This window comes from Marmota monax, unplaced genomic scaffold (genome assembly GCF_021218885.2).
Source record: "Marmota monax isolate L192 unplaced genomic scaffold, Marmota_monax_Labrador192_F-V1.1 WCK01_AAM20220418_F8-fsc00039, whole genome shotgun sequence".
NCBI lineage: Eukaryota > Metazoa > Chordata > Mammalia > Rodentia > Sciuridae > Marmota > Marmota monax.
This window is the reverse complement of record NW_026693602.1, coordinates 122690-132289: the sequence shown is the minus strand read 5'-3', so window position 1 is coordinate 132289 and position 9600 is coordinate 122690. Positions and strand designations below refer to the sequence as shown.

The following is a 9600-nucleotide window of genomic DNA, read 5'->3' as shown; positions in this document are numbered from 1 at the left end:
ACCACTTCTTTTCTCAAGTGGGTCATTTGAAAAACAATCAGTTGTAATTTTATTAAGTTACTTATCTTTTTTTTTTTTGTAGTTTGGGTTTTTTTTCCTCTAAGAAATCTTTGCCTAACCCAAGTTTACAAAGATATTTTCTTCTGGAAGCATTTTGTTTTAGCCTTGAAATTAAGATTTACAATCCATTTTTAAATTAGTTTTTCATATGGTGTAATGTAAGAATTGAGATTTAATTTTTCCACATGGATACCCCATTGTGTCAACACCATGGAAAGAATATTTTTGCCTCCATTGAATTATGTTGATGCTTCTATCAAAAATGAGCTGATCAGATGTGTGGGTCTACTTCTAAAGTCTCTTTTATTTTTTATTTTAGTTATACACGAACACAATATCTTTATTTTCTTTATTTATTTTTATGTGGTGCTGAGGATCGAACCCAGGGTCTTACATGTGCGAGGCGAGCACTCTACTGCTTAGCCACAACTCCAGCCCCTAAAGTCTCTTTTCTATTGTATTGGTTTAACATATTTCTCTTTACACCAACAAGATGCAATGTTAACATATTTCTCATATTAACATATTTCTCTTGATGCCAACAAGATGCAATGTTATAAACCGTGGCTTTAGAGGAAGTCTTCAAGTTGTGTTCTCTTTGTTCTTCCTTTTTAAAATAATTTGGGCACTCTTCCCTTGATTGCTAGTTGGATTTTGGAGTTAGCTTCTCAATGTTTGCCAGGAAAAAAGCATGTGATTGTGATTGATCCTGTAATCTTGAGACAAACTTGACAGTCTAAAGTGCTCAGCATGGTTGGTGTACATTCCCGGTTATTCAGGTCGTCTTCAATTTCTCTCTGAAATATTTCAGTGTTCTACTTTCTATTAAATTTATTCCTGAACTTGTTATGATTCACTACTGTGTTAAATTTTGTCATTGTAAGTGGTGTTTTTATTGTGGACTTGCTTTTACTCTTCTCATGTATGTCTAGACCCGCGTCTGCTTGCTGACCTGCTGCAGGAGACTGGTGAAGTCTTGGATGTTGAGAGGCCTCGCAGTCCCTGCACAGAGTGCAAGTGCTCTTGAATGACGTCACTGGCACCTTCCTGGACATTGTGTGTCCCTCCCTGCCTCCCTATCCCAGTAATTCCTGTAGGGCTCTGTTGAGCAGCGGGAGCAGACTACCCAGCCTGGTATCGAAGCCTTTGGCAGTAAGATCTGATGGACGCTGAAGAGAAGAAGAGCTGGAGGATGCGCTCTTCTGTGCCTCATCATGGAAAAAAGCAGTGGATTTCATGCGGGGTTTTCTCTTCAACTCAGGTGATTAGTACCACTCATCCTTTGAGCAACTAGGTAGTGTCTTCTACTTCTGTATCTATTTATAAAGTATACCTTTCAGGGTTAATTTTTTCCCTCAACAGTCCATTTTCTTTTACTATGAAAAGACAGATACAAAGCCTTTATATTTAGCATTTCCGTTGCTCTTCATTTCTTTCTGCACCTCCCTTGTGTCTTCAGTTCTAATATACTCCTGCCTGGGTTGAAGATAAAGGTGGGATCTGAACCATAGTTCTTCAGTGTTGCCACTGCAGTCCTCATGCTGAGGCATTGTTGTCCCTCCCTGTCTGCTTCTGCTCCATGTGTTCCTGATAGCCTCTGCTTTTAGGTTGTGTGGTTTTCTTGAGAAAGTTCACCTTCACTCAGATCTCCTCTGTCTCTCCCTTTCTCTGGCCTTGCCTGTGGTTTCATTTCCTCTCTGGCTGGAACAGTACCTCCCAGTGACAGGAATGCATGATGCTGTTTTGGTTTCTGCTGCTCCCAAAATCCCTGTGACAAATCCCAGGGAATGTGGAGCCAGAATCTCTGCAGCACTTCCACTAGCATGGGTCTGGCCAACATGGTCTTCCTAGGCACACCTCGTGAGAGTTCTCCCTGCCCTCCAGCAATGGGTGTTTCTGTAGGCCTCTCCTCTTCAGCTCTCCACAACATGGCAGGAAATAGGCTTTCCAGTGGCCCATGTGGGATGTCAGCTCTCGTGGCAACTCAGGGATGCCATGGGCCTTTTCTCTGCATCTTCTGTATTCCACCAGGTCTCCTCTAGCTGGACAATGGGGACCAGTTTCCAGGGTGTGGTACTTTCTTCTTTGTGGTGAGTTTCTTGGAACTCTACTCTGTCCATAAAAATTCTGGAGGTGAGGGAATTACCTCTTGGGAAAGGACTGGAAAGGAATTGCTTCCTGCTGAACAAACAATCCTCCCCACCTCACAATTGCTCTTGTTCCCTTTCCCCAATAATCTTTTTACATAGCTTGCTTGTTGTGTGGTGATGGTGGTTGGCAGGGCCTGTTTGGCTGGTGGCCAGCTGTCTTTATGTGGCTTAGATTGGCATATAACTGACTGTTATTTTCGGATGTAGCTCCAAGGCAACAGTGAAAATCTCACTCAGTACCTTATTGTGTAACCAACAGTCCAACTCTGCCTTCTCCTGCAGCTGTCCAGATATGAGCACAAAGCTGGTGGGATTCACTCTGCCTGATGCTGCTTTCAGGACCTTGAAGAGGTGAGAAGCTCTGAAGTGTGCTGCACGTGGGTAGCAGCCTGGGGGTAGCAGTGTGGTATGCTATGGTGCAGAATAATCACAGGCAGCACTCCCTGTACTCACTGTGCAGAATGTGCACAAGCATAGCAGAGAAAATGGTGCTTTCTTTGGGGGCCAAATGTGGTATCCAGGAAGGAGGATGAGTCGGGGGAGGGAAGCATGGCAAAAGGGGAGGGCGAGGTGGACAGGACCTGGGGGAGGGGGCCTGTGCACACAGGGAGCCACTCCTCATTCTTGGCTCCCATGGACACAGCTAGGACAAGCCACGTGGCCCCTCTAGGGGAGGGCTTGAGGCTGGCAGGCTTCCTGCACTCTCAGAGCCTCTCTTCCAGGGTTGGTGCCCATGGCCCCAGGATCCAGATGGGGTGGCGGGGTATAGGAGGGAGGGAGAGCTTTCCAGTGCACCAAGCACTGCCCACAGACCTCTCCAGTGCTCCCTTGCCCCTACCCACACCAGGCTGTCAGTTCAGAGCATAAAGCAAATTTGTTAATCCAGAGTGCGTCTGACAGAGCGAAAGCAGCAAGCACTCTTCTCGCGGTAAGAACCCTGCCTTTGTAGGTAAGTGCTGCTCACCATGTGTGTCACTAAAGGTTTGATCTTCACTTTAGACTCTAAATCAAGCTGACCTATAGCAGAGTCTTAGATTGAGCTGCTTTGTGCCTGACCTCATCTCCCTTTTAATGCTAACCTTCTTCCTGTTGTTTTCCCACCAAAGCCTTATTGATAGCAATTCATTTATGTTCTGTACACATGTCCTCCTCTGAGCTCTGAGTTAAGTTTTTCAAAGATCTCTAAGGAAAGGAAAGACATATCCTGGCCTATTAGTGCCACTGAGTTTGGCTGAGGTGAAGTTAGTGCAGATTTGGGCATCAGGGTGCATGAAGGGTGGAAAGAACCTACAGTCTGAGAAGATGGGTGAGGGTGGAAGAGGAACTCATGCCCCAAGTGACTCCCCAGTTCCACCTGAATTGCTTATTGTTTATGCTGTTCTATTTTGCAATTATAGATCCACTTTGCCCACTCTTTGAGATGTTGATTGTTCAGATTTTACATGAGTTTTTAGACTCCAGAGTGGAGAATCTTAAAGTTACTTGAGAGTAGGAACTGTCTTACAACTGCCCTCAGCTCTCAAGAGGGCAACTGGTCCCCTGCAGAACCACAGACTGAAGGAGCGTGTGTGTGAGTGAATGAGCTGAGGGCCAGCATGTCTGAGCCTAGGTGCTCAGATGTCTTCAGGTCTCTGAGAAAGCTCTTTGGGAGTAGGAATCTTTAGAGAAGAGTAGAAGGGTTTCTTGTTCTGGGTGAATAATGTCTTGTATATGCAGAAAGCTTCTATCCACATACTCTCTCCCCACTGCAAAAAAAGTTGTTCATATTTCTCAATTGATCTTTACACAGAACAATTTGATTTGGGCCATGTAGGGAGCCCTCTATCTATCATTGTTTTTCAGGCAAGGAGGCCAAGGATGGGGAAATGACCTGATCTCCCACCCCCGTCTTTCTAGATTCTGGAAACTCCTACTCTAGGCAGTGTTTTCTGACAATGTGGCCTGACCTGACTGGGCAGCTGTGTTTCAGAAGCACACAGGCTTCAGTGCCGCCTGACCAAACAGCAGGCCCTGCTCTGTCAGACTGATTGCAGTACATGGAAGGACCTTGTTTATTGTCTCTAGACAGTGAGGAGAATGGAGAGGAGTACAGTCAGGGGATCACTGCATAAGCACTTGGATCTGGAGAGGAAGATCGCCAAGCAGGCCGAAGCCAGACTCCGCCAACAATTGCAGAGTCTAGAGGATATCTGCCTCTACCACCTGAAGTTGTTGACCAGGGAGCAGAGGCAGCTCCAGAGAGAGCAGCAGAGGCTGCAGCAAGGTGAGGCTTCCTGGCAGTGTGGGCTGCTATAGGCAGCACCACGGTTCTTCTGAGGGAAGAGTGATGCTCTCTCTGCTTGGCAGCCGTTCGGGGCCCTGGACCCAGGACAGCCAGAGCTTCCTATCCTGGTCAGGGCTTTCACATCCCTCTGCCTTCCCTAGTCCCACAACTGTACTGAACGGCCCACTCAGAAACCTTGATGTCCAGTTGCTGTCCATCTCCAGTTTTCTCTCTCTTGCCAGAACTCCTAGCTCTCCACTGCCTCAAGCAGCTTCACCTTCTGCTTTTCTCCCGCTCATCTGAGCTGGCTTGGTTTCACCTCTCTTGGTGTCTCTTCTTTCATATTTGAGCTAACAATTTTGATTGAGCAGCTACTAAGGTTGAAGTCCCAGTACCAGTCCCATTTATAAAGGAAGAATAAAGTAGTTTGGAATTGTGACCTCAGTTTCCTCAAACATGCCATGGAAGTGATTCTGCCTAACTTGTGAAGCTATTCGAGGATTTGGTGAGCACTTGGAACACATCTAGACACAAAGCAAGTGCTGGGGAATCACTTCTTCTCACGAAATAGTACAGATTCATTACAGAACTGAAACTCTCCTGCTATATTGTTGAACATTGTTACAGTTATAGAGTTTGTAGAAACTAGTTCTCCTTCATTCATCATTAAAATAATTAGATTTTAATATTGCTTCAAAATTTAGCATAGAACAGATGAATCCAGCTCTTCAGGAGAGCCTTCTTGTCAAATGCAGGTGCCAAAACCCAGAGGCACAGAAGAAAGCAGTTGCACACAGAGTAGAAAGTCCTCAGGTCTGCATAGTTTAACGTAGTCATGGAAGCCAAGAGCAGGTCCAGACATCGTGCCTGGAATTGTTTCTAAGCTCCAATTGTTTTAAGCTACATATAATCACTTCTAGTCTCCTTGGGATTGAAGGGTGACTCTGAGCAAGCAGTGGAGCTTTTTTTTCTGTGTCTTCAGCGAATGGCTAAACTACCTAGAACAAGAGCAGGGCCCAGGAAATGCCCTTGAGGACACTGGTTGATTTCCACTGTGATCTCTAGAGGCTCTGGTGACCCAGTGGCCATTCTCAGGAGGATGCCTTGCTGAGCAGTTGCCTCAACTGCAGGTGTGTGGTAGAGTATGGACCAGGAGGTAGAGGGCCCCTATACCAGGCCCCATCTCCATGTTCTTTGGAAGGTCATACTCTCTCTCAACTAAGAACAGTCGAAAGGGGTAAAGGGAAGAAGAGACATGCTTTGTCTTGGTGCTTTTCAGACACTAGTTAGCAGTGTTCTTCCGTGGTCATTTAACACTCTGTGCCACTGGTGGCTTGTTTAAGATGCACATCACCAGGTGCCTCAGAGATTTGAATTAACAGGCTGGAAATTTAAGCTCAAACATCCAGTTTTTTATGGATACCAAGGCAGATTGTTCTGGGTAAGGTGTTTCACAGATCACCTTTACAAAAACACTATTATGGTTACTCAGAAGCTGGAATGGAAAACCGTGGTTTTTGCTCCTGAGATGTTCATATTTAGATTGGAAATTAGCTGTGCTTACAAAAAATCAGAATGCTAACTGCTAAATTAGAATTACTTACAAAGTTGGGCAGGAGCATTGGAAGCTCCTGATGTCTGTCAAGGGCCCTCAGGAAGCTCTCCTAAAATAGGTGGTGTGTGAGCAGAGCCTGGAGGAGAAGGGATGAGGGGGATAGGGCACTTGTCAGGAGGGCAGGAAGGGCCAATCCTCGCAGAAACCTGCAGTCTGCATGAGATGCTAAGTGAGCGCAGCTTGCACAGTGCTGCAGTAGGGTAGCTGCAGGAGGCATGTGTGGCTTGCTGGAGGCAATGCAGGACAGCCAGCATCTCCAGTCACAGACAGCTCCACAGGTCTTGCAACAGAGGCTTCCCCTGCAGGGCTGGGAGTGGGGAGATCACCTGCTCACATGTTGGGGCTCACTCTGCCACCGGGTGAAGTCAGAGCAGATCTGATACAATTCCAGAGTGCAGGCATGACCTGAGGGCTGAACTCAGGCACTGGTCAGGGGAAGAAAATGAGGCCAGCCTCCCAAGGTATTTAGCAAATAGAGTTGTGAGAGGTTTATGATTAATATCCTGTCCAAGGAACCAAGATGCAGACTCGTGGACTGGCTGGCTGGATGTGAGGAGGATGCAGGGTCTGCCTCCACAGAGAGTGTGCTGGGGAGATTCTCTACAACATGTTGCAGAGAATCAATAAGCTCTTTCCTGGACCTGCCAGCCCAACAGATCTGAGCTGCAGACATGTGGCTTGGCAGGAGGAGCAGCTCCCCATTCCCTAGTTTACAGGGAACAGGTGAGTTCCCCAAGGAGACTGCCAAAGAAGAGTGGCCCACAAAGGACTATCTCTTGTCCCAACTGCTTCACAAAGAAGTGATCAGATTGCAGAGATTAGAAGTTTAATGTGAATTCTTCATCCCCACCTGTACCTGCCGACCACTGTTCTGACTGTGTGTGTTCTGTCTTCATTTCTTGTGGCATGGGGATCAAACTCAGAATTTTGCATAGGCAAGGAAAGCACTCTGCCACTGAGCTGTGTGCTCAGTGCTAACCGCTGCCCTCAGGGGACTCACTCTCTTTAAAGCATATTATTCCAAGACTCTCATCCTCAAGTGACCAGCTTGAAGATGTCTTGAGAACTTGGTGGTCCCCTGTGGCAGTTAGACCATAGGTGAAGAGATATCCCCTCAGCCAGTGGAGTCCCCTTGATCATGGCTGGCAGCTGCAAACTCCTGCCATCGGTGCACAGGTCACATAATTGCAGTGAATGAGACAAAAAGCTCACACCAGTTATTTTGTCTTTGGAAACACTGTGCTTGCCAAGTAAACTTCCATGGGCCTGGGCTGTTTAAACTCTGTTCTTGATGTTTATAAATCCTCTCCAACATGGTGTGTATAAACACTGAGAGCTGCACAGAGGTTTTCTGTTTCCTTGGTTGTGCCAGATCAGCCTGGTATGTAATGGGAAAATGCCTCACACTGGAGCCTTGTTCCCAGAATCTCTTCTCTTATTATTTGTTCTCCAGGGCTCCCTAACAAAGCACAGCAAGTCAGGTGACTTAACAGAAACTTCATGATCTCTTGACTCAGGAGTCTAGGAGCCAAAAGCAAAGTGTGGGGGTGGGGCTGCCCCTTGCACAGGTGGGTACTGGAGAGAAGAAGGGCTGTGACCTCTCCAGCAGGTGGGGGAGCTGTCCTCTCCTTATGTGTTTCACAGGGTGCCCTCCTGTGTCCCATGTGTCTCAGTTCAAATGAGGACACATTCCTAATGGATCAGGACCCACCCTAAAGGCCTTGCTTTATTGGAAAGAGCCTGAGGGGTGAAGCACTGGGGCTGGGACCACAACATGCCAAGTTATGGAGCATAATTTCTCCCGTAAACTTTTTCATTAACTCAAGGCAGATATTGTCAAGGTGAGATTGTCTTCTCTTGGGAATGGAACTCAGAAAAGGCCAGAATGTGTCCTCAGTTTCCCACCACAGCAAGGACAGAAGCACAGACCTCCAAAACATGAAGTCAGGTAAGAAGGTACTCATTAAATGCATGAGTGTGACCCTGAATTCCTCATCTCCTGAGTCAGTGAAATGTGCTTCTTTCCCCGAGGAAATGCTGCTTTCCTCTGCTGAGACAGACATGTCAGCTCACCAGAGCCTCTATTCTCACCTGCTTCCACTCCCACACTCCCATGACTCAGGAGACTCCACACTGATGGAGCTGCCATACAGTGACCCAGAAGTCTAAATGTGAGTCTCTTCTCAGTTTCCAGAGATCTTTCTTCTTCTTACCTCTCTTCCCAGAGCATTGGCAACCAACACGACCCAGGAAATGTACAAAATCAAGTCCCAGATGCCTCCTTTATGTCACACTGGCCTCAAAAACCCCACCAGGAGAAAAGAGAACTGGCGATCTCAGAGTCACAGAACTGCCTGCTTCATGGCAGAAAAGCTGCCAGCCCAGGAGAAAGAGTCTGTAATCCCACCTCAGGGCATAGACCCCAACAAGGGCACCTCTGTGGCCCATCAAGACCAAATGGCTTCCAGCAGTACCTGTGGTAGTGGAATGGTCAACCTTGATGAGATTAGATCAAAAGATGCCAATCTAAAGCCATGTAGGAATGCTGTGGAACAACTTCCCCCACATTCCATGGAATGTGTAGGAGGCTGCAAAGGTGAGACCACAAAGCCAGCCTTCTCAGAATTGTTTGCAGAGGTCAAAAATGCACGCTATCTCCGGCACAGGGTCCTCCCTCAGTCTGAGAGGTTGCTTAGCATCAGGGAGATATTCGGGTGTAGAAAATCTTCACCTGCAGATCAGGAAAGGATTGTGAAAATGGTACCATCTAAGTTCCCTCCTCTCTAGCTAATTTGTATAACCTGCTCATGGCGTGTATCAGAACCACTAGAGAATGTGCTCCTTAAGTGAAGCAATGCGGAGCACTTGTATTTCTAATCTATTGATTCCACAGCACTTGTATTTCTAATCTGTTGATTTCATTTAGAGCATTGTGATCTTTCAATGAACCACACTAGTGAATGGATAACACATAGAGGAAAGAATCTTCTGAAAATACTTGAATAATTAGCATGCCCTTCTAATGTCAACTAAAATTTAAATATATGTTGATATTGAGGGAGAAAGAGTGATTTCTACTTTCATTGCCTCTCATTCCTAGGGGAGGTTATTGTGGCACCACCTGCTGGAAGAGGCGTAGTCCTCCCTGTTTTATGGTAGATGGTGGCAGGATAGGGGCACCACTGAGAATGTGTACCATATGGTCTATAAATAAAACTTGTTTCAACTTTGTGCTTTTTTTGTACTGGGGATTTTTTTTTTTTTTTTTTTGTACTTTGTGCTTTTTTTGTATTGGGGATTTTTTTTTTTTTTGTACTTTGTGCTTTTTTTGTATTGGGGATTTTTTTTTTTTTTGTACTTTGTGCTTTTTTTGAACTCAGGGGCACTCAACCACTGAGCCACATCCCCAGCCCTATTTTGTATTTTTATTTAGAGACAGGGTCTCACTGAGTTGCTAAGTGCCTTGCCATTGCAGAAGATGGCTCTGAACTCGGGATCCTCCTGTCTCATCC

General features: G+C 46.2%; 1 protein-coding gene across 5 annotated transcripts; it reads left to right on the top strand.

The window, feature by feature from the left end:
• The first annotated feature begins 2434 nt into the window (after positions 1-2434).
• On the top strand, positions 2435-9319 carry Ccdc190 (coiled-coil domain containing 190). Of its 5 annotated transcripts, none has more exons than XM_046459516.2 (4): positions 2435-2561; positions 4275-4473; positions 7919-8036; positions 8314-9319. In XM_046459516.2, exons 2-4 carry the CDS (start codon positions 4287-4289, stop codon positions 8873-8875), a joined length of 867 nt encoding a protein of 288 aa, XP_046315472.1. In that variant the 5' UTR covers positions 2435-2561; positions 4275-4286; the 3' UTR covers positions 8876-9319. The 5 variants fall into 5 exon arrangements, with proteins under 5 accessions (XP_046315472.1, XP_046315475.1, XP_046315474.1 ...); XM_046459519.2 differs by having other exon boundaries at positions 2458-2561; positions 4279-4473; XM_046459518.1 differs by lacking the exon at positions 2435-2561 and adding an exon at positions 2864-3138.
• The last annotated feature ends 281 nt before the right edge of the window (positions 9320-9600 follow it).

What these genes read in the sequence shown, in the direction of transcription:
- Ccdc190 (XM_046459516.2), top strand. Translation starts at nt 4,287, where the DNA reads ATGGAGAGGAGTACAGTCAGGGGATCACTGCATAAGCACTTGGATCTG. An exon ending in GCAGCAGAGGCTGCAGCAAG is followed by an intron (nt 4,474 to 7,918) that starts GTGAGGCTTCCT and finishes AACTCAAGGCAG; the next exon opens with ATATTGTCAAGGTGAGATTG. An exon ending in CCTCCAAAACATGAAGTCAG is followed by an intron (nt 8,037 to 8,313) that starts GTAAGAAGGTAC and finishes CTCTCTTCCCAG; the next exon opens with AGCATTGGCAACCAACACGA.